Source organism: Mucor mucedo (assembly GCF_025094135.1).
Source record: "Mucor mucedo strain NRRL 3635 chromosome Unknown EV154scaffold_25, whole genome shotgun sequence".
NCBI classification, from domain to species: Eukaryota; Fungi; Mucoromycota; class Mucoromycetes; order Mucorales; family Mucoraceae; genus Mucor; species Mucor mucedo.
In genome coordinates this window covers 124,457-152,396 of record NW_026252309.1, presented here as the reverse complement: position 1 = coordinate 152,396, position 27,940 = coordinate 124,457, and the positions used below count along the sequence as shown (strand labels likewise).

The 27,940-nt window shown below is 36.4% G+C and overlaps 12 protein-coding genes across 12 annotated transcripts; 9 read left to right on the top strand and 3 right to left on the bottom strand.

Moving 5' to 3' along the window:
- Positions 1-53: 53 nt before the first annotated feature.
- EV154DRAFT_561386 (putative kinesin family protein) lies at positions 54-2,708 on the top strand (the record flags this gene model as incomplete). Its single annotated transcript, XM_051605667.1, has 5 exons — positions 54-855; positions 950-1,335; positions 1,394-1,583; positions 1,639-2,606; positions 2,670-2,708. 5 exons carry the CDS (start codon positions 54-56, stop codon positions 2,706-2,708), a joined length of 2,385 nt encoding a protein of 794 aa, XP_051459802.1.
- A 1,323-nt stretch (positions 2,709-4,031) lies between these two features.
- EV154DRAFT_416982 (uncharacterized protein) lies at positions 4,032-5,493 on the top strand (the record flags this gene model as incomplete). Its single annotated transcript, XM_051595764.1, has 2 exons — positions 4,032-4,652; positions 4,729-5,493. The coding sequence occupies 2 exons, from the start codon at positions 4,032-4,034 to the stop codon at positions 5,491-5,493; spliced, it is 1,386 nt and encodes a 461-aa protein (XP_051459801.1).
- Positions 5,494-7,497: 2,004 nt separating this feature from the next.
- On the top strand, positions 7,498-8,348 carry EV154DRAFT_150634 (RlpA-like double-psi beta-barrel-protein domain-containing protein-containing protein). Its single transcript, XM_051594107.1, has 2 exons — positions 7,498-7,767; positions 7,825-8,348. The coding sequence occupies exons 1-2, from the start codon at positions 7,524-7,526 to the stop codon at positions 8,301-8,303; spliced, it is 723 nt and encodes a 240-aa protein (XP_051459800.1). The 5' UTR covers positions 7,498-7,523; the 3' UTR covers positions 8,304-8,348.
- Positions 8,349-8,601: 253 nt separating this feature from the next.
- Positions 8,602-9,899, bottom strand: EV154DRAFT_439940 (RlpA-like double-psi beta-barrel-protein domain-containing protein-containing protein). The gene is made up of 4 exons (XM_051596912.1): positions 9,768-9,899; positions 9,622-9,708; positions 9,223-9,561; positions 8,602-9,150 (listed from the first exon to the last, which is right to left on the bottom strand). The coding sequence occupies exons 1-4, from the start codon at positions 9,865-9,867 to the stop codon at positions 8,672-8,674; spliced, it is 1,005 nt and encodes a 334-aa protein (XP_051459799.1). The 5' UTR covers positions 9,868-9,899; the 3' UTR covers positions 8,602-8,671.
- Positions 9,900-10,219: 320 nt separating this feature from the next.
- On the bottom strand, positions 10,220-11,674 carry EV154DRAFT_501818 (DNA repair protein RAD51). The gene is made up of 4 exons (XM_051600741.1): positions 11,576-11,674; positions 11,370-11,514; positions 11,193-11,303; positions 10,220-11,126 (listed from the first exon to the last, which is right to left on the bottom strand). Exons 1-4 carry the CDS (start codon positions 11,627-11,629, stop codon positions 10,447-10,449), a joined length of 990 nt encoding a protein of 329 aa, XP_051459798.1. The 5' UTR covers positions 11,630-11,674; the 3' UTR covers positions 10,220-10,446.
- A 666-nt stretch (positions 11,675-12,340) lies between these two features.
- EV154DRAFT_391601 (uncharacterized protein) lies at positions 12,341-12,511 on the top strand (the record flags this gene model as incomplete). Its single annotated transcript, XM_051595118.1, has 1 exon — positions 12,341-12,511. A coding segment is annotated over one exon (171 nt), but the record flags the coding sequence as incomplete, so codon positions are not given.
- A 473-nt stretch (positions 12,512-12,984) lies between these two features.
- EV154DRAFT_417082 (uncharacterized protein) lies at positions 12,985-13,284 on the top strand (the record flags this gene model as incomplete). The annotated part of the gene is made up of 1 exon (XM_051595767.1): positions 12,985-13,284. One exon carries the CDS (start codon positions 12,985-12,987, stop codon positions 13,282-13,284), a length of 300 nt encoding a protein of 99 aa, XP_051459796.1.
- Positions 13,285-14,555: 1,271 nt separating this feature from the next.
- EV154DRAFT_439934 (uncharacterized protein) lies at positions 14,556-15,594 on the bottom strand. The gene is made up of 2 exons (XM_051596911.1): positions 15,385-15,594; positions 14,556-15,327 (listed from the first exon to the last, which is right to left on the bottom strand). Exons 1-2 carry the CDS (start codon positions 15,473-15,475, stop codon positions 14,678-14,680), a joined length of 741 nt encoding a protein of 246 aa, XP_051459795.1. The 5' UTR covers positions 15,476-15,594; the 3' UTR covers positions 14,556-14,677.
- A 1,924-nt stretch (positions 15,595-17,518) lies between these two features.
- On the top strand, positions 17,519-18,267 carry EV154DRAFT_150541 (uncharacterized protein). Its single transcript, XM_051594106.1, has 3 exons — positions 17,519-17,812; positions 17,871-18,011; positions 18,068-18,267. The coding sequence occupies exons 1-3, from the start codon at positions 17,720-17,722 to the stop codon at positions 18,191-18,193; spliced, it is 360 nt and encodes a 119-aa protein (XP_051459794.1). The 5' UTR covers positions 17,519-17,719; the 3' UTR covers positions 18,194-18,267.
- A 935-nt stretch (positions 18,268-19,202) lies between these two features.
- EV154DRAFT_501812 (Saccharopine dehydrogenase-domain-containing protein) lies at positions 19,203-23,057 on the top strand. Its single transcript, XM_051600740.1, has 17 exons — positions 19,203-19,429; positions 19,485-19,649; positions 19,719-19,803; positions 19,856-19,923; positions 19,994-20,140; positions 20,191-20,269; positions 20,334-20,470; positions 20,535-20,785; positions 20,850-20,961; positions 21,012-21,252; positions 21,313-21,550; positions 21,618-21,726; positions 21,790-21,930; positions 21,990-22,169; positions 22,249-22,329; positions 22,390-22,683; positions 22,746-23,057. The coding sequence occupies exons 1-17, from the start codon at positions 19,229-19,231 to the stop codon at positions 23,004-23,006; spliced, it is 2,790 nt and encodes a 929-aa protein (XP_051459793.1). The 5' UTR covers positions 19,203-19,228; the 3' UTR covers positions 23,007-23,057.
- On the top strand, positions 22,981-24,491 carry EV154DRAFT_501810 (trypsin-like cysteine/serine peptidase domain-containing protein). Its single transcript, XM_051600739.1, has 3 exons — positions 22,981-23,002; positions 23,116-23,969; positions 24,035-24,491. The coding sequence occupies exons 2-3, from the start codon at positions 23,348-23,350 to the stop codon at positions 24,385-24,387; spliced, it is 975 nt and encodes a 324-aa protein (XP_051459792.1). The 5' UTR covers positions 22,981-23,002; positions 23,116-23,347; the 3' UTR covers positions 24,388-24,491.
- Positions 24,492-25,965: 1,474 nt separating this feature from the next.
- EV154DRAFT_549945 (uncharacterized protein) lies at positions 25,966-27,252 on the top strand. Its single transcript, XM_051604899.1, has 2 exons — positions 25,966-26,145; positions 26,219-27,252. Exons 1-2 carry the CDS (start codon positions 26,020-26,022, stop codon positions 27,083-27,085), a joined length of 993 nt encoding a protein of 330 aa, XP_051459791.1. The 5' UTR covers positions 25,966-26,019; the 3' UTR covers positions 27,086-27,252.
- Positions 27,253-27,940: the final 688 nt, after the last annotated feature.

Here is a 27,940-nt window from a genome sequence, read left to right as displayed (position 1 = left end):
TTTTTTTTTTCTAAAAAAAAAAAAACCTCGTAATTAAATCTAAAAAAACTTCAATGGACAACAAGACTAGCGGTTTAAAACGAGTGAATGATTCACCCACTGAAATCAAGCGACAGAGAACCAAGTTGAACGGAGCACCGCGTATACCTGTTCGAACCACAATAGCCAGTCGATATAAAAAAGTCTCACCTTCTTCTGCACCTTCTACTAGCTTGACAAAGAAACCTCCTGTGCCCAAAAGAATCAGCAGATCTTCTAAAGTGGCAGACACAGAAACACTAAAGGGCTCTGATACGGCACCAAAAGTACAAGCTTCGGTGTCAACAACTACTGAAATGGGACGTAGCACGGGTCCAGTAAAGAAACTCTCGTTGGGTTCGAATACAACGACAACAAATCCTAGTACTTTAACAACATCACTGTCCAGCACACCCGCATTGGGTCCCAACATACCTGCAAAGAAGCTTTCTTTGGGCTCCAATGCACCTGCAAAGAAGCTTTCATTGGGTTCCAATGTACCTGCAAAGAAGTTATCATTAGGTTCCAGTACACCCTTAAAGAAACTCTCTTTGGGGTCTAACATGACGCCCATAAGAAAGAAACTGTCGCTAGGTTCTGCTACAACAACAAAAAAACTATCATTAAATGGAAATTCCACCAAAAGCACCCCGTTACGACCTTCACTTGGAAGCTCACGATTCTCTAATGTGGATAAAACGGCAGTGAAACGACCAGCTGCTACTATCACACACGGTGTAACAAAAAAACAGCCTGTGAGGATGCCTAAATTCCCTGGAGATATCAAAGGAAAATTGAATTATCTTCAATCACAGCTTGAACTGACTGGAGAGCAAGGTAGGATGAGAATACACATTCAAAAAAAAAAAAAAAAAAAAAAAAAAATATATATCCTGAACTCTTTTTCTTTTTTCTCTTTCTCTTAAACTAGTTCTTGAAATCGAAAAGGTACACGATTCTTTACAGTCTACAGTCAAGTCAAAAATGACATTATTAGAAGTTGCACAACAGAAGGTCCAGGATTTAGAAACAGCGTTAGCCAATACGAAAGAACGATGTGAGCAAGAGACCCAAAAGATTAAAGAAAAATACATGATCAAGAACAAGGATTTAATTCAACAAAATGCGATAAATCAAATTAAATACTCATCATTGGAAAAAGAGCGTGACAGTATGCAAACAGAAGTGAAGTCTATCGTGGAGTCAAAAAACGATGCCGATCTTGAAAATGAAGTGCTCAAGAAAAGCTTGGAAACGGCAACAAAGTCGTATGCTGAAGTAGGCGCCAACTTGCATGACTGGCAAATGAAATTGAAGGTAATATACATATATATTTATGTTGACTGAAAGGGAAGAACTAAAAGGAAATTGGTAGAGTGCGGATTCTGCTTTAAATGAACATGATGATCTTGTAAAGAGCTTGTCCATGGAATATGACACTACAGAAAACTCAGTGGAAGGCCTGGAAAAGGCATTATTCGGTCAAGAGAAGCTCCGTCGAAAGCTTCACAACAAAATCCAAGATTTGAAGGGTAACATTCGAGTCTTTTGCCGAGTTCGACAAGGTAGTATATTGTGGTGTATACTTTTTTTTTTATCAAGCTAATATTATCTATCTAGTGAGTCAAGCAGAGGATGAATTGACAAAGATCCGATACTTTGGCGAGGATAAAGAAAAGATGGAATTATCGGAACAAGTGTCAACAGCGCTTGGAAGGACCTCTAACAAATCACACTCATTTTCATTTGATCGTGTATTTTCGCCTACTGCCACCCAACAGGATTGCTTTGTGGAGATTTCACAGTTAGTACAGTCTGCTTTGGATGGATTCAACGTCTGCATCTTTGCTTACGGACAAACGGGTAGTGGCAAGACGTATACGATGGAGGGGCCTCCTGATATTACAGAAGAGACAGTGGGTATGATTCCTCGTGCTGTACAACAAATCTACGATGTTGCACAAAAGTTGAAGCGTGTAGGATGGGAGTACACGATGGAAGGACAGTTTTTAGAGATCTACAACAAGACGATTCATGATTTATTAGGGGATGCCACGAAATATGGCCAGATCAAGCATGAAATTCATCATGATGCGAAAGGGAATACGACGGTCAGTGAGATGAGTACAGTCAAATTAGAATCACCGTCCCAAGTGAAACAAATGTTGAAGAAGGCAAGTCAGAATCGTGCGACAGGAGCCACCAAGATGAATGAACGATCCTCCCGAAGTCACAGTGTGTTTACCTTGAAATTGACAGGGCATAATACATTGACCGGTGAACACACTGCGGGTATTTTAAATTTGATTGATTTGGCTGGTTCCGAACGATTATCTTCATCAGGTTCAGAGGGTGATCGACTGGCAGAAACCAAATCCATCAATCAAAGTTTAAGTTGTTTGGGTGATGTCATTCATGCGTTGGTGAATAATAAGGAAGGTGGGCATATCCCTTATCGAAACTCTAAATTAACTTGGTTACTTCGTAATTCTTTGGGTGGAAACTGTAAGACATTGATGTTTGTCAACGTATCGCCCAAACTGGAACACTTTGACGAATCAATTTCTTCTTTACGTTTTGCAACTAAGGTAAGAGAAAGAAGAAAAAAGCCTTCTTTGTTAATGAATATTTTATTAATCTTAATATTTTAGGTTAATTCTTGCAAAGTTGGCATCATCAAGAAATCATAATTCAAACCAAGTTTATAAAGTTAAAGTTTTTCTTTTAAATTATAATAAATAAGTACTTCTGTTAAACATCAAAACACGCAAAAGGCATACTTTTTCCCGGTGACCTCGTGCGTCCCAAAAGTCGGAGATAATCGCAAATAAACGTTTTGACTCTATACAATTTGACCCGCACCGCTTTTTACCGACTTTTACGTATTTTCCCAATGTGTACTTCGGCGAGATGATTAGTGGGATCTGCGACAAGATTAAAAGATTAGCAACGAAGTGACATGGCACGGAACAAAAATCAAAGAAGGGCGAAGTGGTCCGACCGCAAAAAGAGCGACGGAAGACCGAAATATGTGTTTATTACCCGTTTTGTTTGGCCAATGATTTGTAAAAGGCGTAATTCCGAATGGATTTCTTAAAAAGAGCAATGACGGGATGTAATTATTTGTTCGGTTACATCAGCGATCCTTTGGATGATGATGAATAATAACAGAGCAGCATACGGACGGGAATGATAAAAACCTTATTCTTAATGCTAAGTTGACTACAAATAATTGGGATGGAACAATCATCATAAAGAGTTTCACTGTAAGTTAAAAAAGATGGCGTGAAACTTTGGGGGGTGCTAGAATAGAAAAAAAGATGCGTATAAACAAATAATATACAATAGGGCTTTTTGTTCATGTGATTTAAGGTACCCAAAAATCATCCCCATTGGTTGTTTCCCCCGTATATATATATATATATAAATCCATCCATTATTTTATTCAGCCTTTTTTCCTTCTTCTCTTTTTACTTTCCTTTATAACTTTAATTCATGACGCGCGACTCAACAAATAACCTTTCATTATTCGGAGAAGAAACATTGTATTCAAATAGAGAATGCTTATTATTCCCAACATATGCCAAACGAGACCCCAAAGGTAAAATATGAGAATTGCAGAAACTGTGTTGTCATCACTAACAGTAAATAGACGGTAAAAAATGGGTGATTCGAGCCAAAGGATGGGCCTTGTCTCATAACAGCTCGACAACCAAACAAAAAATGATGATGGGTAACGCACTATTTTTTTTTTTTTTTTTTCCCCATGACATTTTTATATTCATCTCAGAAAATACTTAGGTATCACAAAAAGTGTAGCAGGAAAATCAAGTGTGGATCGAAATTCTTCGCAATTGTTTGAAGACCGTTTCAAATACTTTTTAGCTACAAATAAACGACATGTCCAGTTTTTAATACAGGCAGTTGGTACGACAACACTAGAAGAGTCTCGCAAAATGACACAGCATGAACAACAATTTATCTATCCACCCTTATTCGAGGATTCATTAAACATGTTGTCAACCCGATTTAATCAATTACTCACATATGATTCCATCACAAAGAAATCCAGTATAAATCAGTCTATCTCTTTACCCATCACACCACCTACAGATGATGATGAGGACGACGATGAGGAGGAGGATTGGAACTCGTATGATGATCCACACTTATTACCGAGGCCATCCAACCCAATATCATCTGTCCTTGATGGCAATTACTTTGACATTAATTACAATCGAAAGGCCTCTACAACATCCACAACCAGTAGTAGCAGTATAGACCAACCACAAGAAATAGAGGAGGGCCAAGTACGACTACGTACAAAGGGATCTGGATTTTTACGCGGCCATTTCTCCATCCCGCATGATCATGTACTCAATTGGGCGCAAGAACAAAATCAGTGTGATGCAAGACTGATCAAGATTCAATCTGTCTGTATTGAAAATAACAAATTCTCTCCGAATCATAATGTTGTGAGTTTAATCGAACCCACGGGAATTTCCATCATTTCAGATATCGATGATACAATTAAGGATACACAAATTAAAGCAGGTGCTAGAACCGTCTTATCAAAGACCTTCTTTGAACCTACCAAAGGGGTGACTGGCATGGCAGATGCATATATGTCTTGGGTAAGACCTTTTTTTTTTCTTGCTAGAATAATAACGATAGGATGGTTTTTAATTCATTACTTTTAATTCATTGCAGTATTCTCAAGGCGCTTCTTTTCATTATGTGTCGAATAGTCCGTTTCAACTGATGCCCATGTTGGACAGTTTTATACGTGACTCCCAGTTTCCTCCTGGCTCAATGCATCTTCGTGATGATGGTAAACTAATCGCACGATTGGTTGAAACACCGGGTCAAGCCAAACGAGAGGCAATTCTAGATATTTTGCGCGACTTTCCACACCGTCATTTTATCTTGATTGGAGACTCTGGTGAAATAGATTTAGAGATATATACCCGCATAGCCATAGAATACCCTGAACAAATCTTAAAGATCTATATCCGTGATGTAACCACACCCACTAGAACAGAGTTGCAACAATCCATGACGAGCGTACGACAAAAATCAAGCCTATCCTCACTTTTTTACCCCAAACGTCGATCACAGTCGGAATTCATCTACAAAAAGAAGCATCGATCTCCGCTGGGGATGCGTCGAGCAGTGACGACGATGCTTGCAGAATATGCTGTCGAACCTCACTTGACAGGTCACAGGAGCACACTTCATATAGATGATACTGGTGAGCAGAACTTGGACGGTTTATTGGATCCACTTCGATTTCAAAAGGTGTCCTCCGTCGAGGCCTGCGCTCAATTATATCATCGGTTAGAAAAAGCAAGAAATAGAGTTGCCATTGACATCATCTTATTCCAGGATCCGGATACTTTACGGCGTGATACAGAGATTACAAACTCACTTTGGGATATGTGGGATGACCAGAGTAATCTCTCCGACCCATTGTAAATAATAAAAAATATTTAAGTTTCGACCCTATTTATTTTACCTGTTAATGAAACACTCTTTCTTATTGTTGGTTCGAGCTCAACAATGCATTAAAAAAGTCACATTGTGTCTCACAGTTTAAAACTCTATTACTTACATTTGGGGAAAAAACACGACATGTGTCCATTCGGACCATTTGATTTGTTCAACGTCATGAAAAAAAAAAAAAAACTTTATATTCATTATGAAAAAATGTCACCCCCAAATCATGCACTGTCATTTTATCTTGTACCATAGGGCATATCATAAATATTTGGAGATGAATACACGGCTTTCCAACACGTACAAAGTATACTCCTGCTTATATCTACAGAAAACTAGACATTTTCAATTTCATTGTTCTCATAAAGCCCCTACTAGTTAGTTTAGCTTTGCTCTCTTTTCATTCTTTCACTAGCTTGTCGGTAACCCAAAAGTCTATTCATTTATGCTTTTGGTAAGAATTCCAAAGCGTATTATCTAATGCTGATGTGATTGGAACGGTAAGGCCTCATGTTACTTCGTCTGCCCAATCGTGTATGATGAGCAATGGATCATTATAGCGGGTAACTATGTTTGAACTGCATAGTAAGCTATTTATCTACCAGTATAAGTAACTGTCCAATGCGCTCCAATCTGTTTGCAATTGGTGACACGTGGTTCCAAAGAACTGATAATCCCGACAGGGACCTTCCGATAAGCAGCATGCCCTGTGTAATTGTGGCTAGAGCTAGTTGTAACTACAATTAAAATAACAGTAAATAAAAAACTATGTGTAAGCTGTATCATGTCAATAGTAGGAAAGCTATTATTCTTCGTGTTGCTACAAGATTCTTCGTTTTTACACTCTGGATATATAAAATAGACTAGATTCGCTTTTGACTGTTGCGTTGATCTGACATCAATGATAGAATCAAAATCTGGGGCATGTACATAGGACGAGCCATAATCGAGTATATTCACTACATATCAAGTTCAGCTCTCACCTTTAAACATATGATTTAACAAACGTGATTAATTATGTAAATCATAGCAGTCTTTTGTTTTTATATGAGTAATATGAAACAAAATTATATTTATCCTTCATAATGATACCAACGCGTTTATAGTCTACTACCTTAGTTAGATATAATATATATATACATATACATATATATTCCAGATAAGTTATTTTAATCAAGTAAATACACATACACAATAGTTTATTTTGTCTACTATTAATCTTGGGTGTATTTACTAATACTTTCATGAACTGTAAATATAGCACAAAATCTACATTTTCATGTACGGGCACAAAAATTTAAGACCTCTTAATGTCCAGCGTTGTACAAAATGAGTTGCGTATAATAATAATTGGTCATTTAGTCAAACCTTTTTATTAAGTAACTCTACCACTGGATGACATTTATTAAATCCTTCCGTGTTCTTTTTCTATTTTTAGTGTGATTAATCTCAGCCTGAGAGGTCACAGAAATTCCATATTGATTTTAGTAGCAGTTGATTATGTAACTAATTTACGTTGGGATATGTCCGGTATGATTTAAGCAATCTTTTCGACCCATTCGTAGGTTCTTTTTTTTTTTTTTGAAAAAAAGTACCTAATTCGAACCTTGATTTTATTTTTGCTTTGGTTACTATTAAACATCTTTGTCGGGTTTGTGTTACTTGTGTTTGTTCAACTCTTTACTTTTATGATATATGTGCCGGGTGTGGGATCCTGAGTCTTTGATTTGTTCCTTACTGAAGAAAAAAAAAGTTTTAATTATGCTTATGAAAAAATGGCACCCAAATTATGCACTGTCATTTTGAATGCATAAATTACCACTTCCCGAGATGCATCTTGTGCGATGGACACAGCATACATGCCCCGGAGTGACGAATGCTATTTTTTTTTGACATATGAAGGGTGTAACCATTGTGTGTGTGTTTGTGTGTGTATATAAAAGTAGCCTTAATTTTCTTTGGTAAAGTATTAATTTTAATTGTTCTCAATCATATTATTATTTCATTAAATGAAGCTCTCTGTTAGTTTAGCCTCTCTCGCACTTCTTGTTTCGTTAAGTTCAGTAACCGAAGCTTACAGTTACATCAAGGGCGGTATCTCTGGTAAGAGTTCTACGACACGTTACTGGGATTGCTGTAAACCCTCTTGTGGTTGGAATGGTAAAGCTCATGTTACTTCACCCGTCAAGTCATGTGCCAAGAATGGTGTCACTGTTCTTGGAAACAATGTTCAAAGTGGATGTGCCGGTGGTGGTAAAGCATTTTTATTTTTCGATGCAGCATGATTGCTTGACATTTTTTATTTGTTAGGGGCCTATGTTTGTAACAACAATCAGCCTTGGGCAGTCAATGATAATCTCGCTTATGGTTTTGCCGCTGCTAGTATTGCTGGCTCAACTGAAGGTGGTTGGTGTTGTTCTTGTGTTGAATTGACATTTACCAGTGGTCCTGTTGCTGGCAAGAAGATGGTCGTTCAAATCACCAACACGGGTGATGATTTAGGTGAAGCTGGTAAGAAGGAGAATCACTTTGATTTGTTGATGCCTGGTGGTGGTGTGGGTTTGTTCAATGGTTGCAAGCCTCAATGGAATGCCCCTAATGAAGGTTGGGGTGTACGTTATGGTGGTGTCTGGGCCGCCAACCAATGTAAACAATTGCCTGCTGCTCTTCAACCTGGTTGTAACTGGCGTTATGGATGGTTCAAGGGAGCCGATAATCCCAATATGACCTTCAAGCAAGTAACATGTCCTGCTGAGATTGTGGCTAGAACTGGTTGTAATCGCAAATAATCTTTTTTCTTAAAAATAAAATAATAAAGAAAAATTGCATGTAGCATGTCTATGGTAGGAACCCCACGGGATTATGAACTGTTTCACAAAGAGTGTACAAAATATGTAAAAGAACAGACTCAGTTATTAAATAAGATAATTTTACAGCTTCGTATCATATACTGTATTTGTATTTCTAGAATAAGTAAGCTTTGGCCGTGGGACTGATATGCTTAAATACATTATCGAAAGTAAATTTTCTGGTTTATATTTAGGAAACCTCACATTACACCTCAAATACGTAATAGACAGCGTCATATTGTTTGATAGTAATATATAATTTGCTTTTAATAAACGTTTGGGAATAATCTTTATATGTCGTGTAATTATTAAAGTCTACTACATCCAGATCTAGCGACAATTTCTGCGGGACATGTGACTTCCTTGAAAGTCATATTTGGGTTATCAGCACCCTTGAACCATCCATAACGCCAGTTACAACCAGGTTGAAGAGCAGCAGGTAATTGTTGGCATTGGTTGGCGGCCCAGACACCACCATAACGTACACCCCAACCTTCGCTAGGCGCGTTCCATTGGGGTTGACAACCGTTGAACAAGCCCACGCCACCGCCAGGCATTAATAAGTCGAAGTGATTCTCCTTTTTACCGTCTTCACCTAAATCATCACCTGTGTTGGTAATTTGGACAACCATTTTCTTACCAGTGACAGGTCCGCTGGTAAATGTTAATTCAACACAAGAACAACACCAACCACCTTCAGTTGAACCAGCAATACTGGCAGCAGCGAAACCATAAGCAAGATTGTCATTGACTGCCCAAGGTTGATTGTCGTTACAGACATAGGCCTCTATGTAAAATAAAAATAAAAAATCATGTCAATATCAGAACATAAAATCAAGAATAAAAAGTTAAACTTTACCACCGCCAGCGGCACAACCACTTTGAACGTTGTTTCCGAGAACAGTAACACCATTTTTGGCACATGATTTGACAGGTGAAGTAACATGGGCTTTACCGTTCCAACCACAAGAGGGTTTACAGCAATCCCAATAACGAGTGGTCTCACTCTTTCCAGAGATACCACCGGGGATAACAGAATAGCCTACTTTTGAGACACTGCTGGGCGTGGGAGCAGCAGTCGTTGTTTTTTTTACAGTAGTGGTTGTCTTTTTTACGGTAGTAGTGGTGGCTTTGGTAGTTGTCTTTGTAGTGGTTTTTGTAGCGGCCTTTGTAGTGGTTTTAACATTATTGTTATTAGCTAATACGAATTAAAGTATATGGTGAGTAAGTTTTCACAAAAGGCAAGTGTTTTACATACTGTCGGCAACACATTGTGAATAATAAGGGTTACTCGATTGACACTTTGCGCCAGCTTCACAACATGTAGGTCCAGTCCATGAAATGCCTAATAAAAAGAAAATTTAGAGGTATTGAACAGTATATGTAAGATTAACTTATTTTTACCACCACATTGACCGTAGAGAGAGCTACAAGAAGCAGCTTCGACAGCAGAGCCTAAAGAAATAGCCAAAGCGATGGATGCAAATGTAATTGTCAACTTCATTATATTTTTTGAAAATGATTTTCTTTTTTTGTAAAATAAAAAAAAAATAGGGCATTGCTATCGAGATTTCAGCATATTTATATGAATATTAATTCATAATTTGGTGATGCATCCTCGGTGTTACACGAAACATGTCTAATAGCATAGTGTAACATTGAAAGCGAGTCCTTTCACTGTATAAAACTTTCATATGCTGTGTACAATTAATTTAATTTTTAAAATAACAAAGGGGAGGGGTCAGTGAGTACACGAGGTGTAGTATTCCGCAAGTAAATACGATAAATGGATATAAATGCGCCTATAGAAAGTAACTAGAATGGTTTACACAGGTACTGTTACTAAAAAACAAGTGTTTAGTAGAATGGTAAAATTATCAGATCATTTATTTCATTTTTGAGTCATTCTCATCAAATAGTTTGCTTATTCAGGGTAGGGGGAGAAAAAGTAGAATGTATACATAAAATGGTTTATATTTGGTCATAAAAAAAAGGGTGTTTGTGTGAAAAAATAGATCATCATCCATACTGTGATATAATAATATGTTACAAAAAGAAAAAAAAAATAGCGGGGAAGACGGGCTTATTCTACAGCATCAGCAATACCATCTTCCATGATGGAAAAGGTACATTCATTTTCAGGTAAAGAAGGTGAATCATAGACTTTACAGATACGATTCTCACCTCTACCTTTTCTAAGGGATAACCGTGTGCAAGAAGCATGAGCAATGATATTACCACCGGCCGGTTTCTTAGGGTCTGGATTGAACATGGATGCACCTCCATCAACTTGAGCAACTACTTGGTTAGTGATGACCACAGCCACTCCAAATTCATCGGCCAAACGTTGTAACTGACGCAAGAACTGAGCTAAATGTATTTGTCGGGCAGCCAGTTCACCACGACCCGCATAGTCGGTACGGTATAAAGCCATGGCCGAGTCAACAATTAGCACCGAGAATCTGGCTTCTGACATCATGGCTGCGGCTTGAATTAGGAGCGATGTTTGATGATCTGTATTGTAAGCACGAGCATAAGCAATATTGTCCAGCGTCTCTTCTCCATTTAACGAAAAGCGTTCTGCGATGGAAAGAATACGGCTGGGTCTGAAAGTACTTTCGGAATCGATAAAAAGACACTTTCCTTGGCCTCCTCCCATACTTATAGGTAATTGCGCAGTAACAGCCAACATATGACACAGCTGACTTTTACCAGTTCTGAATTCACCAAAGAGTTCTGTAATAGAACCAGTCTCTATACCACCTATTTTCCACAATACATATTAAATTAGATGTTCTCGAAGCACACAATCCTTCCTTCGTCCTTTACCTCCCAGCATTCGATCAAGTTCTTTGGATCCCGTAGTAATATTCACGATTTCCTGTCTACGTTGATGAACATCCATAGCTGTTGTAAATCCCAGATTGACCACTTTGGAAGCTAGGGAAAAAAAAGGTACGTTGCCATGAGTACTCAACCTTAAACCTGTATGCTAATGTAGATTACCTTCAGCCAGGAACCGATCTGCCTTTGTTTCTGAAATACCCTTGATGGCAAGTAAAGCTTTTTTGGGTGCATAAGCGACTGATTCCACTGTGAAATAACCTGCCTCCTTTAACTTTTTACAATCTGCTGCCGAGATGCCGCTTTCCTAAATAAATACAGCTTTAATTTTACTGTTCTAATTATCGTCCCTCTAAAGATCCAATTACCTCTAGCTTATTTATGCGCAAGTACCCAACGTCTTCTTCATCGCTTTGTGACATTTTTTAAAAAGGGTGAATGAGGAATAAAAGGCGGTAGAAAAAAAAAGAGAGAGATTTGAAAAAGTAAAACGCGCGATTTACATTTACGCGGATCTTTCGTGAACCATCCAATCAGAACAATGTGGTGTGTCTAACCTTGAGTTTTAAAGTTCCTCAACATGTAGGCCACGCACTGTGATAAAACAATGGAGTAATCAATCGAGTAAAGTTGTAAACTACTCCTATGAGTCATATATGCAACTTTCCAATTGATTGTAAATAGACGCAGTTCATTTATAATTTAACATGACTAAAGGACAGATAAATTATTACACTATTTTCATAAATTATTCGTTCACGCTTAGAATAAAATTATAATCAGCGACGGAATAAGAATTCGCATAAAAATCATTGCATAGTCTACAAACGAAATAAACGAAAGAGGAATATATCTGTTATCAATAAATAAATATAGTGCAAAAGTAGGAGGAAAATGTATCATTAGAAAATGTATCATCGTATTGAAGGGCACAGATAAGTGCCCTATTGCATACCTATGTAACTTTTATTTTAAAGCCTCACTTCATCCAAAAGACTAACCCGCTTGAGCTTGCTCTTAAAAATTGAACGATTGGGTTCAAACCAAATAATTATTGTCTTCTTTTTTGGCCTAGTTTGACACACACAGATGAGCAAAACTTGACATTGTTCTTATTCACCCATAAGGGAGGCGGGTTAGCAACAACCCCAGAGCGACGTGAAAGACTTGAAGAATATGTAGTTACAGTCAACAACATAACTACGCACGCATATTTACTCTCCAAGTACATTTATTTACGTGCCATTCTAGAAGACGAGAACTTTGGTATCAGACAATTTATCAATCGCCGAGTTGTGGCTCAAACTGAGGAAGGGTTGGCGGAAAAACTGCGGCGCCTATTGCATTCATTGACACTTATCTTGATGACTATTTGGAGGTCTCTGATTTTGTTCCACCGGATTTTCGTTATGGTCAGCAAGCATATTTAATTGTAGGAGCAAAGATATTTACAGCTTATAACAACAATGTTCAGATGCGTCTGGGAAATCATTTCAAATATGCTGTAAACCATCTACTACGTATTCGACGAAGAAAAGCCGAATTGACTGCTCATAGAAGACGTGAAGGCTTAATCGATGCATTGATAAAATCTTAAATCTACAGAGAAATAACTGAGCCGGCGACAAGATTCAAGCAGCTTATAGCTAGAAGGTTACCTCAAGATTTTGTATTGGACCGAGAGCAGTTCCAGGACCCTATCTATAACAACGCCTTTGATTCCTTGAATATGGATGAATTTGAAAAGTATCTTGCAAACAAATCTAATGTGACAGGCATGATTCAAAACCACTATGTCAACTTCCGAACCAACCATCGTACTGCTCATCCCTTGCACAGAAAACTGCAGCTAACTGCCTATTCTAGAATAAAGAAAGGAAACGAACAGTTTGTTGTCGATGCTGTTTATGTCATGAGTAACTGGTCTGCTCCTAACACAAGATTTCATGAGCCGATCCGGGGCCTTGGATTCCGTCGGCTGCTTCAAAAAGCTGGTAAAAGGGTGCACTTGATCGATAAATTTAGAACAAGTCAGTGCTGCCCAGCCTATGAACGCAAAAGTCTTGAAACGTTTTGAATGGTCGATAACCCGCGCCCTCATAGACAAAGAGCAAATTCTCGTGTAACTAGAAGACATAGTCTCTTAAGGTATGTTATTTCACTTGTTAATATTTTTTCTATCTATTTTTTTTTTCGTTCCTGTGACAGATGTACAAATCAAAGTTGTAGATTCATGACTAATAACACAAATAGAATTGTTACTCGTCTATGGAATTGTGATATGACTGCTTGCTTGAACATGGTTGATATTGTTCGTTCACTTCGTGCTGGAAATAGCATTCCCCGTGTGGAGAACCTTCCCAGGACCAACGGAAAAGAGCAAGGACCCAAAATGACCAAACAAACATTAGAAATGTTCGTCATCATCGTAACAAAAAATTTTCAGGCCTGTTATCGCAGGCCAAACATAAAATACTTAAGTGGTAAGCTCGGTTTTTTTTTTAGGATCTTTGAACCAATTTTTTTTTTACGTTGTGAACGATTTTTTTTTTTTTACACTTTGAACGAACATTTTCTGAAAATAGTGTATCTAGCGTAATTTCTAAATGTCGTTTTCTATGAGTAGCGTAATAAACTATCTAAGTTACTTCAAAAGTCCCACTCGCTTGTACAAAAAGAATGACTTTAGTAAAGCACAATACCTCTCGTCGTTAATAATTGCACTTAATTATGTTTACCTTCGCAGTAAGCAATCAGTTCATCAGACTAAGATATAAATGCTGTTGAAATAAGTACGCTGATAAAGCGTTCAGACAGATATGGACGATACAAAAACAAAATATTGTTGATTTTGACTTGTATTTTGAAAAGCATTGTACAACTACAATTTTCAAGCCACACTCATTGTTGAGAAAATATTTAAGCTCATTGGAAGTGTTTGACAAAAAAAAAAAAAAAAAAAGATTGAGTTACTAAAAATCAATCTAACAGTTTAAAGGAATAGAGATTGTTGTTTCACTAAAATATAAAACAAAAATTTGGAATTAAAGGAAGACGCGTGTATTCGTTTCTTTTTTTTTTTTTTGCTTTTTCAGGAGCTAATATATGCATACCATCGCATAATATTTTCAAAAAGAGATTAATTTTTAACATTAAGGTTTTTTTTGCTTGTAAAATTGAGGTGACACGGATCGTCTTTCAGTCAAGTTGCCATAATTAGTGAATGATGCATTATTGTTGGTTTAACTTAATTCGTTTTCCGAAGATTGTTGTGTTGCCTGAAGAAGAAAAGTTTTTTGAGGTATTTAATAGCGTTGACACTTGGGAATAAAAAATTACACAAGAATCTGAGTAGATGTGAACCAATAAAAATTTATTGATCTAAGATGAACAAGTTTTATTAAAATTGTAGTGTATAAGGAATAAATAGGGGTATATAATAATGTTTGGGGATAATTTTAGAAGCTTATTTAGTCTGAGTCTTTTCTGCCAGGACGCACATGGAAAGGTACAGGCTCGTTCATTGTAACAGGCTGACGCACCATCGGTGTAATTGTGATAAGTTGATCTTTATCAAGCGCAATTTGACCCTGAGAAACAAACCCAAATCGCTCAAAAAATTTAACAGCTTGGTAGTCAGTAGCTTCGACATAGACTGGATAATGTGTTTGATCTGCCTTATCCAAAACGTGTTCAACAAGAGCAGTTCCAACTCCTTTACCTTGCTCGTGTGGAAGAACACCAATAAATCCGATAGTAATATGCTTTGGGTAATTCGTCATAATTTTACGACGCAGTTTATCTGCACTAGTTGACTTTAGCTTGAGAATTGTTCTTAAAGCGGCTGTCCAGCCTAAACGGCGAGCATATTTGAATGTTTGCATGGTATTGGGCCAAGAAAACAGTTGGGAACGATTAGACCAGACCAAGACACCTTTACAACCATCTACTTGTACAGCAAAATCTCGGCTTTGAAGAGAGGCAGTATCAACCATGCCCCTGAACAAGTTGAAGAGGAAATCATCACGCTTAGTTTCATCCAAATTTACAGTAGATACTTGAAGAGATTTGTTGGAGTTGAATGATTCTGTTAAAGTATGAGAGGCTTCCTTAATGGCACCTAAACAGAAAAGTCAATATAAATTTTAAAAAAAAAAATGAACAATACAACAATTACCTTTAATAACAGGTCGAACATTGGTTTGATGGTGATCCAAATTCACAGTGATTTTTCTGGAGACACGCTTTTCGGGTATAGCAACGGGCATAGCAATGATGTAAAGTTTTTATGATTGATGAATAAAATAATTTTTAGGGAAAATCACTTTACTCTTTTCTATTTATACAAAAAAAGAATTGAAAAGGAGTTTCATATTTTGGTTTCTAGAAAGTCAAAATATGATCGAATCAAATTGGAACGTTTCGGTTTAGAGTCTCGACCATTTTCTGTACAAACTGGAAAAAAAAAAGAACCCTGCATTCCCCAATTACTGTGTCCAAGTCTTTGTATTTTATTGTCTTTCAATATTGACAAAACTTTTCAGTTTACTCTTGCAACAATTACACCATTGTTCGATCCTTTTTAAAATTCCGCGTCAAAGTTTTTTTTTTTTGGTTCTTTGTTTTTTCTGTAATCTCGCAGTCGATGATAATGCAGAATTCAAGATCTTCTGATAGCGAAAAATTGATTCTGCGGTAAAAACTGAAGATATGAAACTGTTTCAATGGGCGATGAAAGAGAAATACAACATGCAAGCGGGGGGTGTATCACGCCATGTCCGGCCAGAGTTGCTTAAACAAGCCCGCGTGAAAAAAAAATAGTAAGATGTTACACTCGGTCGAGACCAGACAAGTCTCTATTTGTTTATACGGGATAAAGAATGATTGGTCTAATCGATCGTATAGTAGAAGTTCAGTGTAGACCGTACCACATGAATTAAAGGGCAGTGCCTAAAGAAACAACCGGTTCTCGGACCACATTTTCAATACATGTCAATGACAGGTAAAAATAGAACTGATGTTTTCATAAAAGGAGTTCAATACCACACTACTTTCTCATGGATTTTTCCAATTCCTTGGTGATACAGAGTGTTTCTTGTCGATCTTGGTCGTTTTACCTTAAATGCGGACTAATGCGTATGTTCGTTCTGAGTATGGCAAAAAAAAAAGGGCTTTATTTTAGTTGAAAAAAAAAAAAGAAAAAGAAACCCCACATTCATATTACATCTTTTAGCGTATTTCTAAAGGGCACATGTTCTCATTTGTACTGATTGAATGAAGTAATTCGTCTGATACATTGTTTCTCTAATAAACCAGTTTGAATAAGCCACACAAGTAGCGCATTTATTTTGAAACACCAAACCACTCAATTATTTACCTATGCAAATGAAGCAGTGCGCTTCACAACGTTGTGCCTCGCGAAACCAACAAAAGATACTTGGAATGACACCCATGCTTCAAATTCACACGACAATTTATATGCCAAGAGCTGCCTCGCACATCTGTAATTCCTATTTTTGGGCTTTTTTAAAGTTCAGGCACATCAAATTCTCAAAATACGGTCGAAAAGCATCCGAAATGAGGTCTAGCTCAAAAAGTCTGTTTTTGTTTCTGCCTAAATCATTATGGAAGCGCGGTATGTGTGTTCAGCAACTATATCAGGTGTCTTTTTTAAATTTCGTCAGAACAATCTCTGAGGTCGGTCTTTATCTCCATGCGTTCTTCTAGAAGTGCTTTTTTTTTATTCTGCTGTAAGAACTTTTGTTCCAAATACTCTCTCTTGTTCCTTGTCCTTCTGCAAACTCACATAACTTCTTAAATATAGAATATTTTTCGGACGGCGCCATTATAAGTTACACCATTTGTACCTTAGTCATGCAATACACAAAATGACTTCTAGATTACTATCTCTGTTTTACACTTTTGTTATATGTAGCAAATCTGATAAACTAACAGTAATATCAGAGAGCACAATTCTATCAATTATGATCATGACATTTACGGTAAAAAAGAGTCCTCATCATTTAAATATATATATATATATATGTATATTTATGTATATAGAAATTAGTCACGGGAAGGAAGAAGGGTTGACCCAGCCTGAGTCATAAAGACATGTTCCATAAATAGAGCAGCCCTACTAATCTTGTAAGCTATGTAGCTTATTGGAAACAGGTAAGAAGTGCAGACAAATGGTAGCTAGGACTAATTAGAAAAGGCAAGAACTGCGATAAAGTTTGGTCTGCTTCCCATACTGTTCTGTTTGTTAGCATTTAAAGAATATTGTAAGAGCAGAGCATATTATCGACCAAATAAAGCTTACAATGAATGATGTGTTCTACTGAGCGACCCTAGTTTAAAGATATAGTAAGCACAAAGTGTTTTACATATGTATCTATTGTGATGAAGCTAGTGGCGAAACGTCCCCTTTTTTTAATCGGTTATTAAAAAGCTGGTAAAAAAGCAGGCCTGGACTCTTGGTCCCTTTTCCCTTTTCGTTTCAAACCAGCAGCATGGGCTTATTTTCTTGGTTTAGTACAACAGACTCGACATCTGTCGAAGGATTAGACAATGGCATTCCTCAAAAGACACAATGTTATCATATTGTAAGTTTTTTTTTTATATATAAATTTTTATAGCAGGCAACTCATAATTTATGGATAGGAAGGATTTTTGACATGTTCGTACTTTACAAACGCAGTACAGATGGGTGACAGATTATCCGCCAAGCACCCAAACGTTAAAGTAGATGTGAGTGCATATATCAGAGAGCAATGGAGCGAACGTTCTCGAGAATTACAGCAGGTAAAAATTTGCATTTATCGATAATTATTATATATTAAACAGATAAAATAATGCAGGAATTCGAAACAAATCATGGCACATCACCCTTCATCTACGAAGGATGCGATATTAACAACCAAAACATGATTGGCGGTTATACAGATTTTGCTGAAAAGATAAAGGCAACTTACAAAATGGATTAAAACACAGCTTTTTTTTTTTGTTTGGACTGTCATATAGTCATATAAAAAATAAATTTTTTATTCTAAGCCACTAATTTTTCAACGTCTATTTAAACAGCTAAAATTTCTTATAGAATAGCTCTTTATAGAATTTTATGGTAAGTTTTGTAATTTCAATGTTTAGTAGATAGTATAAACGGTTATAGTTGGGGTTCCCTATGATTAAAACCTTTAACGTCTTAATAACACGTGTTGATTCTCCAATCTGATTTAATGAGCATGATGGGGTAACCTTTATGATCGTTTATACATCTTTTATAACACTTTATTCTTTGAAAAGCTTTATTAACTTATTTTCTTTTCTCAGATCTGAAAGGCTTTAATTATATAACAATGTCATTGTGTACTTGTACTTGAATAAATAAATAAATAACTGTAAATAACTCTACTTGTCTTGTCTTTCCTATGATTTGATTTAATTTTATACGTCTTTTTTTAAATACTTGTGAACAGATTTCGTAAAAATTCACAAATGTCTATGTTTATCTTAACTCATTTATTAAAAGTATTTAGATGAGCATCAACAGTTAATTTTAGAGCGCACTTGAAGCAATATTTCACCACAGTATTCCCGTTTATCACCTGGCTACCGTGCGCATTCGTAGGCACCCATTCGTATTTTCTAAGTGCACGTGTCACCGTCATTACGTTAATCTTAGTAGTAGTTTTCTAGGACGCGGCAGCTATTACAGAAAAGTTGCTCGCGAAATAGTTCGATATAATATAGGAGTGTTCAACATTAGCCCATAAATAAATTTCGGGACAGCCCTTCCCTATATTTATATATGATATGCTTCGACATGAGCAACCAATGAGGAACTACAAGCAGGGCATCTTATCTCGCTTGCCTCAGGAGATGACCCTGAAAACATAATCTCAAACGTAAAAAACGGAACCAGCTGATCGTGAGATTATAGAAATTTCCCTTTTTGCATATAAACTAGGTTTTGTTTCTTTTTTTCTCACGTTTGCGTCTTCTTTTTTGTTTAAAAGAAAATGATAACTAAAGTTTTAAATAACAAACGATTGATTCGACACTATGCCACTGTAGGTATCCGTCGGGAAGATAAAAGTCGATGGGAACGTCGTGCTGCCTTGACGCCAAGTGCAGTTAAGAAGTTGATTCAGGAAACGGGGACACAAGTTTACATCCAACCGAGTACCAAACGTATCTTTACAAACGAATCTTATGAAAAGGTAAAGTATTGTCTGTTTATTCATCTTAGTATTATGACTTAGATGTAGTTTTAAGGCGGGTGCAATGATTACCGAGGATATCTCGAAAGCAAACATAATTCTTGGTATCAAGGAGGTTCCTGAATCTGCCTTATTGAGTGACAAGACGTACGTCTTCTTCTCTCATACACATAAAGGAAACAAGAAAAATATGCCAATGTTACAAAAGATCCTTGACAAGGTAATTAAATTGGCCCACGGTAAACATTTATTCGTTATTTTTCTCACACCATCGTGGGAAATTTTATAGAATATACGTTTAATCGACTACGAGTTGATGAAGGACGAAACTGGTAAAAGACTTGTTGCTTTTGGTCACTATGCTGGTAATGCCGGTAAGTTTTCAATCTGATGATAAATCAATAAGACATCTAACCCAGGACATAGGTATGATTGATAGTTTGCACGGTATGGGCCATAGATTTCTCGGTTTAGGATATAGCACGCCTTTTATGGTAACGTATCGATTTTATTGAACGCGCAAAAAAAGGGGGGCTCAATAGATATTCATTATTTATTTTTTAGTACATCTCAAAAGCACATGCGTATCCTACCATTGCCGAAGCAAAGCTAGCGCTGAATAGAATGGGCGAGGAGATTGTTAAAAATGGCACACCAAAGGATTTTGGACCATTGGTGTATGGTTTTACAGGGTCTGGAAATGTTACTCAGGTTGGTTGTTTGTTTATTATTTTAAAACACACTAGTTAACACTGTTTTAGGGAGCTTTGGAGATTTTCAAAGAAGTGCCTCATGAATTTGTCCCTGCAGAAGATCTTGCAAAAATAGTAAATGACAAGAGTAAGTAAACATTGCATCATCACATATTTTGTTTTTTGTCACCGTTCTTAATGCATGGAAATAGATCCTAGATTAGATAAAGTATATGGAGTTCAGCTAGAAGTCAAGGATTATGTCGAACAAAAAAGCGGAAAGCCATTAGTGGATTATGAAGACTATTTGAACCACCCTGAAAAGTATCAATCTAATTTTCATAAAACGGTAATCTCCCCGTCAATTTTTATTTTAACAAAAAAGTTCCTTTTTTTCTAACTGGAAATTGTAGATTGCACCTTATACTAATTGTGTTGTCACGGGTGCATACTGGGACGAACGTTATCCACGTCTTTTGACCAACGAGCAATTATGTGATTTTGAAAAGCTAAAGTTGAATGGTGATATCAAAAAGGGAAAGATGATGGCCCTAGCCGATATTGTATGTGACGTAAAAGGCGCATTTGAATGCTTATCACATAGTACAAATGTGGATGACGGTTTCTTCTATTATGACGCCATTAAAAATCAAGAACATGACAAGTAATGTTACTACCAAGGAAGTGGAGCCCAAAGAAAATAAGGGCTAATTGATTTCTATTTTTAGTGCCGAAGGTCCAGGTATACAAGTCATGGGAATTGATATCTTGCCTGCTGAGTTCCCAGTAGAAAGTAGCGAATTCTTTAGTAAAGCACTGTATCCGTTCATAAAAGAGATGGTAAGCTTCGAATAGTTTGTACTGTGATCAAGCACTCATGATCTCTGTAGGTTAATGCTGAACCAAACCCACCACTTGATCAATTGTCACCTCTTTTGCGTAACGCTACTATTGCAGATCATGGAGAATTAACAAAACCTCATCAGGCATTAAATGCCATGTTACCAAACAGTACAGGTAAAAGCAGTAGTCTTGGTAATAAGAAGACGGTTTTATTATTAGGGTCTGGGATGGTTGCTGCACCCTTGGTAGAACATTTAATGAATAGACCGGATGTGAAAATCGTAGTTGGTAAACGAGAATACAAAAAAAAAAGGGTTCGATAGTCAAATTACTAACTTGATATGATAGCAAGTAACGTCATGGAGGAGGCACGAGCTTTAGTGTCAGGTTACTCGAATGCCGAATCTGTCCCTTTAGATATTTCAAACCATGAGGACTTAACCCGTCTTGTGGAAAAAGCTGACGTGGTGGTCAGTCTGGTACCTGCATTTTTACATACAAAGGTTGCAGATGTTTGTATTGCGCGAAGAAAGCATATGGTGACAGCTAGTTATGTATCTCCCGAAATGGAAGCATTGCAGACAAAGTAAGAAAAATCAAAAACTTTATCTGGGCTTAGAGCCAATTTGATTTCTGACCTATTTTAAAAAAAGAGCACAAAAGGCTGGTATTTTAATCATGAATGAGGTTGGTCTGGATCCTGGCATTGATCATATGTCTGCCATGAAGATTATTGATGAAGCCAAATTAGCCGGCAAAAAGGTACTTGCAAACCCCCCCCCCCCCCAATTTTACTAATTTTATACTTATTTCATGAAAAATTAGATCCGATCGTTCATTTCGTGGTGTGGTGGATTACCGTCTCCTGAAGCCTCTAACGTTCCACTGGGTTACAAATTTAGCTGGTCCCCACGTGGTGTATTGACGGCTAGCGGTAATGATGCTACCTATTGGTCAAATGGAAAGGTTATAAAATTTAATTAACTATTTTACGCATAAACGTTAACGCTGCTCTCCTCCCGTAGACCCATACTATTGCTGGAGATAATTTATTAAAGGAACACTTCCCGGTTGTACAAACTCCTTATGCTGGGTTTGTATTTGAAGGATTGGCAAATCGTAACTCCCTTGGGTATGCAGACATTTATGGACTTGGAGAGCTCTCACAAATGGATACCATGTTTCGTGGTACCTTGAGATATCAAGTAAGTCTAACTAACGACAAAGAATTGAATGAAACAACCGTATTTATTGTGACAAAAAAAAAAAAAAAAAAAAAACTAGGGTTACTCTGATTTATTGTATGCGTTCCGTAAATTAGGATTTTTAGAACAATCAAAATCTCTATCGCAATGCCAAACCTGGGTAAATGACCAAAAAAAGTTAATTTTTGTTTATTTGTTTACTAAAAAAACTTATAAACAGTCAGGGTATTTTGACACTGTGTTGTCGGGTAAGACAGGATTAACTTCGAGTGAAAGATATGAAACAATGGTGGAGAAATTAGGGTTGCCAAGAGACCATGAGATGACAGAAAAAGTTTGGTCTGCCATCTCCTTCTTTTTGTCAGACAAATCTGCAGATTTCAAAAACACAAATGGTTCAGCCTTGGATGTATTCTCTTCTCTTTTATCAAAGAGACTCAAGTATGAAAAAGGGGAAAGGGATATGGTGGCTATGCATCATGAATTCGGAATTGAACATTCGTCGGGTAAAAAGGTGTGTTTTCTATTTGTTCATATATATATATATAAACATTATTAATACGAACAATGAAATAGGAAACATTGACATCAACATTGATTAAATACGGCAATGAAAAACATACAGCCATGGCGGATACAGTAGGATTACCTACAGCGATGGCCGTTGAATTAGTCCTGGACAATGTTATTCCAGAGAGGGGTATATTAAGACCAATTAAGCCGCATGTATATCTTCCAATTCTGGATCAACTCGAGATGAAGGGAATTCAGTTTGTTGAAAGAACAGAACCGTATCGTGACAATAGACTTGTGGCAACTGGTTCCAATACTTGGTAAACAATCACATTGTTTTAATACATAATAAATATGATATGATTTTCACAACAATGGCTTGTTATATTATTGATCATTTGTTGTTCAAATGCGCCTTATTATATTTTTATAGTTGTAACAAACAAAGAAAACACTGATTAATTTGAAAATCGTTGAATATGATCTTTTCTGTTTCTTTCTCTTTTCTTGTAAATAATTTATCACTCTAGTTCCAGTCATTAAACCAAAAATAGGTCATGGATTTTTATTATCCTTACTTTCTTATACTTGCTGTTATATAAAAGTGAATTATACGCCTCCTTTCTATTTTCCTCGATTTATATTTATTTTCAACTTTTTTTTCAATGTACAAACGATTACTGCTATTTCTCTCTTTTCCATACCTTATTTGTGCAATAACTGGCGGCAATACAGTACAATCCTCTACTCAATATCCGTTCGCTGTTACATTCACCAACCCTACACTTTGCGGAGGTAGTATTATTTCCTTGGATCCGCCATGGGTTTTGACAGCAGCACATTGCGTACCAAAGGATGATACAAACAGTAAAGAAACAGTTTCCTTTGGTAGCCATGAATTTGATTCTTACACTTCCAATGGTATCAAAAAAGTGATTCAGCATCCATTATATATATCAGCGGATGTACAATCGAAAACCGGAGTATTTAAAGTTGACGAGTTGAACTCAGTACCTTATGATATTGCACTCGTAGAATTAAAAGACCCGTTTATGCCAAGTGCCTATGTGAATCGAATTCGACTTCTGGTAGAAAATGAGGACGTGCATCTGGAAGGTATACTCGAGACGACTGGCATGGGATATACTGGACTTGGGGAAACGCATGCAAAATTATTGCAGTATGCGCAATGCAATTCATCTAATGTCATTGCATTGACTGATGATAACTTCAACAATAGTGTAACATTGGTTACGTCGACTGCAGGATTATGCCATGGGGACTCAGGTAACTAAAATATTCTGTACGCATAACCAGACATGCTTGCTAAAAGAATCAGAAAAAAAAAAAAGGCAGTCCACTTATTTACAAGCCTGACGCCACAAGCCCGGAATACTATTTGAAGGGAATATTAAATCGAATTCAGAATGCTTTTGATCCTGAACCCGAAAATAAGTCTTGTCCGGTTCACACCGATAGAACCAGTACATTTGTAAATATATTTGTGAGGCCAAGTAAGCATATTGACTGGATTATGGGAGTGACAGGACTTTCGTGGGAAGAATTAACGGATACGGCAACAAACTCCCAAAACCGAAATACTCTTTCTAAATCGTCTGTAAGTTCGAGCGCACAGGGTACCTATTTTAACAATGGAATAATATCGATCTTTTTCCTGTCGTTATCTATACTTCTTATTATGTAAAAATACTTTGTTTGTGATTATAATTTTTCTTATCGGGCTATAAAAGGAAGAAAAGTCTTTTTGTAAAAAATTACCTAGTTTACGTAACGTTTTTAATGATAATAAACCGACATTGTGTACATATTTATATCTTACCAGTGGTGTAACAATGGTATTTTTATCTGCACCTTGAATAGGGGTTTTTTTTTTTAGTATTATTAAGCTTGTGGCTCGGATAACATAATTAAATGGTTATCATAACGACAAGAAAAAGTACACACACTAAAAAAACAATACCGGCAAAACTATATATTGTTTTTGCTTCATGGTGACAGAATTTGGCACATGAAGGATGGATCTGCAAGACGACACGTATGATATGGTGGGGTTGGATATTAAAAATAGTAGCACAACGATTGCATAAATATACAAGTTTTTTTTTTTTATATGTTACAGATCGCATTCCGTGAACACTGATTTTTCTTTCTAGGCAGAATTACTATAATAAACCAATCCGTGTCTGATAGAAAATGAGGTATTAAAATATTCTTTTTGTAACATTGGATATTTCATCCAATCGGCTACTAAGAAATTAAGGTTTTTCCCACCACGTTTACTGCTTGTTGTGTAACTTGTTGTATTATACCAAACAGACATAAGAAGGAATTGCTACTGGATTTATATAGTGACAATAAAAAAGAAACATCTTTTAGTACCCGTACCTGAAAACAAAAAAAGGGGTAGTAAAATCAATTTTATTTATATTGCAATATAGCATTCGTTGTACTTTTACGGTTAGATCCTATTAATATACGTTCTAACTTGCGCAGTATTGGTCATTTGCTTATGAGAAAAAAAATGCAAATTTACAACTGTAAAGCTTATTTGTAGGATAACGATTTTTTCTTTTTTTTTTTTGACGCTAATAATATTTACAGAAAATGAAGAAAACCCCCAACTCTCCTAAAAAATGTACAAGTGTATAAAATATCACCATTCTGAGATATACGCCTGCATGTGGAATAAACTACCAACTTATATATTCCCCTGCAGGAGGCTTTAACGTCTTGATTGAAATATTTACATATTATAAACACATATGCTACTGCTGCACCTACCCGTTTAACATATGCAGACCATAGTAAACCATGATCATTACAGCCAGAATATAATAGAAAAAAAAAAACGCGGAGGATCGTTCGGCTTATAATGAGTTGTCTTTAATAAGGGTATTGGGAGGAAGCCGTTACATTATGGTTAAAAATCAAACCAACATGTATATATTCCCGGTTCCTTCTCAAAAAAATAATATACGTCATTTTTCCAATCCGTAATAGTAATGACAAAGCCCTATGATCTTTTCTCCTTATTTTAGACAAAGAAAGGAAAGAATGGGTCAGATGGAATAAAATCAACATTTTTGAAGATTATTTGATAACCAACTGTACGATTCATGTGGTTATATTCAAGAAACTTACTTTATTTAGTAAAACCACTATCCCGTATCTTTTTAGTACCCCGATAATAAAAATTGAAAAAAAAAAAAAAAGATATAAAAAGGTCCCCATATTTCTTCGTTTTGAGACAAATTTTTTTTTTATTCACTTAATTTTTTTTTTTACTTTCAATAAACCATAGAAACCATATACCAACATGTTATCATTCGCCAGTCCTCCTTCTCCTACTCCTTTATTTAAAGATGTTAATAATAAAAGTAAACCTTTAAATATCCCAACACCTTATGGCACTATTCCCAAACGTAGCAAAAAGAAGCATAATGTAAGTACTGAGCTGTGAGTGAATTTTAATTTGACAGGGGAAATTAAACTTTTTTTTTTTTAAAACAAATTAGTTGCCTATCAAAAAATGCTCACGTAATAATTCATTATCAGCTCCTTACCCTTGTTTTTCTGCTCTTGCGCCAACATCCTCATCATTTTTCATCTCTTTGTTCAATACTATCTTCACCAAACAATCAAAACAAGGAGAAAAACCAGTGGGATTTATGCCACGTAGTACAATAAGTGACAAAATGCAAATGTCCCAATTAGTAGATATCGCCGTTAGTAGTATTCCAATTGATTGTTATGACGCTGGCAATGGTACAGAACAGGATAATTGTAGCTCTTTGAGTACAAGTTCTTCATCTTCTGAAAGTAGTTTGAGTAGTTTGTTCTCTCATTATATGGAAGATGATAATATTACTACTAGTAATAACAGTAGTAGTATGAGTACGGAAGTATTATCAGACATATTATGTGATCATTATGTTCAAACCCAAATGAATCCGTCTTCATCCGACTCTGTTATAATGGATGTCCCTTTGGAAACGTTCCGAATGTTTGAAGCTCCAAACAGTACAACAAACAACACAACAAATAATGCCACAAGTCTGTATGAAAACTATTGGATTACACTCGACGATGAACAAGCAGCAAAAGAATGGAAGCTGATTGAAACAAAGCACCCCAATGAATTAAAAGAAGAAATAGTAGTGAAAATCGTTGAAGAGAAACAAGTGACACAAGAAGAGGATTTGATTGCATGTCATGCCCGTGATATTCGAGCCAATGCAGCTTACCTAAGAATGATTGTGGCCGAAGTAAACATGATGCGTTCACAAAAAATCGTTGGTCCATTACGTCCACGCAGAGTCCTTCCGAAAAGATTAGATAAATTCATGCACCGACCCAGTCCTTTACAAATAACAGTCGCCTAAAATCTCACCCTTACACAACCTCCTAATTTAGTATATCTAATCGTTATCATTGCCTCTTGATTCGTCTATCCCCTATATACCCTTTTGTACTTGCTTTTTCTATCTGTTTTCCTTTAAACATGTACTGTAGTCCCAAAAAATAAAAATATTAAATGGACACTTCTTAATTCCTTACTTGCTCTTCTTACATTTAATCATTGGTATTCCAATTTAATTATGATTTAAGCTGATTGAAATTAGCTGTTGGTAGCTTCTCTCGTCGCACGACTTTTATATACACATACATTATATATATTACCAGAGATATTAAAGTGGGAGGCACGGGCTAGTCTGGAAAAGAATGACCGGAAAACACTTATTTTGGCCACAACCAAATTTAATAGATTGTAGCTGTCCTCTTTCATTCAGGGTAGGTTGCCTTTATGTAGGATTAAAGATGAAATACGAGACACCGATACTGAGTAGAAAATGACTTGAACAGCGAAATCAAACGAACGCTCTTCATTAGTCTCTATTAAACATACTGTTCTGATAATAATGCTAATTAGCTGATGGTATCACCTACGTCATGCACAAAGTACATCAAACCAGTAGAGTTTATTGAATTATGGGATATATAATTTTGGTGGGGGAGTTTCGGTAACACGAGCAAAGTTAAGAGGTAATTGAGCAGTGTGATACGGGAGCCCGGCCATTCTTTAGGGATAGGATAAGCTTGTGAGAATGACAAGACAAGATCTAAGAACTGCACATACGTTTAACAAAAACTTAATTATTCCTGTATTCCGGCCTATAACATGAATGGATCAAGGATCTAATCTGCCATAGCTTTCAAAAAACTGTGTAGCACATCTT

Excerpts from the sequence above, each read along its gene's own strand:
- EV154DRAFT_501812 (XM_051600740.1), top strand. The coding sequence starts at position 19,229 with ATGATAACTAAAGTTTTAAATAACAAACGATTGATTCGACACTATGCC. Across the intron at positions 20,141-20,190 it reads GGTCTGGAAATGTTACTCAG|GGAGCTTTGGAGATTTTCAA; the intron begins GTTGGTTGTTTG and ends ACACTGTTTTAG. Across the intron at positions 22,684-22,745 it reads AACATTCGTCGGGTAAAAAG|GAAACATTGACATCAACATT; the intron begins GTGTGTTTTCTA and ends ACAATGAAATAG.
- EV154DRAFT_150634 (XM_051594107.1), top strand. The coding sequence starts at position 7,524 with ATGAAGCTCTCTGTTAGTTTAGCCTCTCTCGCACTTCTTGTTTCGTTA. Across the intron at positions 7,768-7,824 it reads AAGTGGATGTGCCGGTGGTG|GGGCCTATGTTTGTAACAAC; the intron begins GTAAAGCATTTT and ends TTTATTTGTTAG.
- EV154DRAFT_150541 (XM_051594106.1), top strand. The coding sequence starts at position 17,720 with ATGGGCTTATTTTCTTGGTTTAGTACAACAGACTCGACATCTGTCGAA. Across the intron at positions 17,813-17,870 it reads AGACACAATGTTATCATATT|GAAGGATTTTTGACATGTTC; the intron begins GTAAGTTTTTTT and ends ATTTATGGATAG. Across the intron at positions 18,012-18,067 it reads GTTCTCGAGAATTACAGCAG|GAATTCGAAACAAATCATGG; the intron begins GTAAAAATTTGC and ends AAAATAATGCAG.
- EV154DRAFT_501818 (XM_051600741.1), bottom strand. The coding sequence starts at position 11,629 with ATGTCACAAAGCGATGAAGAAGACGTTGGGTACTTGCGCATAAATAAG. Across the intron at positions 11,515-11,575 it reads TGCGCATAAATAAGCTAGAG|GAAAGCGGCATCTCGGCAGC; the intron begins GTAATTGGATCT and ends GTATTTATTTAG. Across the intron at positions 11,304-11,369 it reads AGATCGGTTCCTGGCTGAAG|CTTCCAAAGTGGTCAATCTG; the intron begins GTAATCTACATT and ends TTTTTTCCCTAG.
- EV154DRAFT_549945 (XM_051604899.1), top strand. The coding sequence starts at position 26,020 with ATGTTATCATTCGCCAGTCCTCCTTCTCCTACTCCTTTATTTAAAGAT. Across the intron at positions 26,146-26,218 it reads GTAGCAAAAAGAAGCATAAT|TTGCCTATCAAAAAATGCTC; the intron begins GTAAGTACTGAG and ends AAAACAAATTAG.
- EV154DRAFT_439940 (XM_051596912.1), bottom strand. The coding sequence starts at position 9,867 with ATGAAGTTGACAATTACATTTGCATCCATCGCTTTGGCTATTTCTTTA. Across the intron at positions 9,709-9,767 it reads TCTCTACGGTCAATGTGGTG|GCATTTCATGGACTGGACCT; the intron begins GTAAAAATAAGT and ends TCTTTTTATTAG. Across the intron at positions 9,151-9,222 it reads TGGTTGTGCCGCTGGCGGTG|AGGCCTATGTCTGTAACGAC; the intron begins GTAAAGTTTAAC and ends TATTTTACATAG.
- EV154DRAFT_439934 (XM_051596911.1), bottom strand. The coding sequence starts at position 15,475 with ATGCCCGTTGCTATACCCGAAAAGCGTGTCTCCAGAAAAATCACTGTG. Across the intron at positions 15,328-15,384 it reads TGTTCGACCTGTTATTAAAG|GTGCCATTAAGGAAGCCTCT; the intron begins GTAATTGTTGTA and ends TTTTCTGTTTAG.
- EV154DRAFT_501810 (XM_051600739.1), top strand. The coding sequence starts at position 23,348 with ATGTACAAACGATTACTGCTATTTCTCTCTTTTCCATACCTTATTTGT. Across the intron at positions 23,970-24,034 it reads ATTATGCCATGGGGACTCAG|GCAGTCCACTTATTTACAAG; the intron begins GTAACTAAAATA and ends AAAAAAAAAAAG.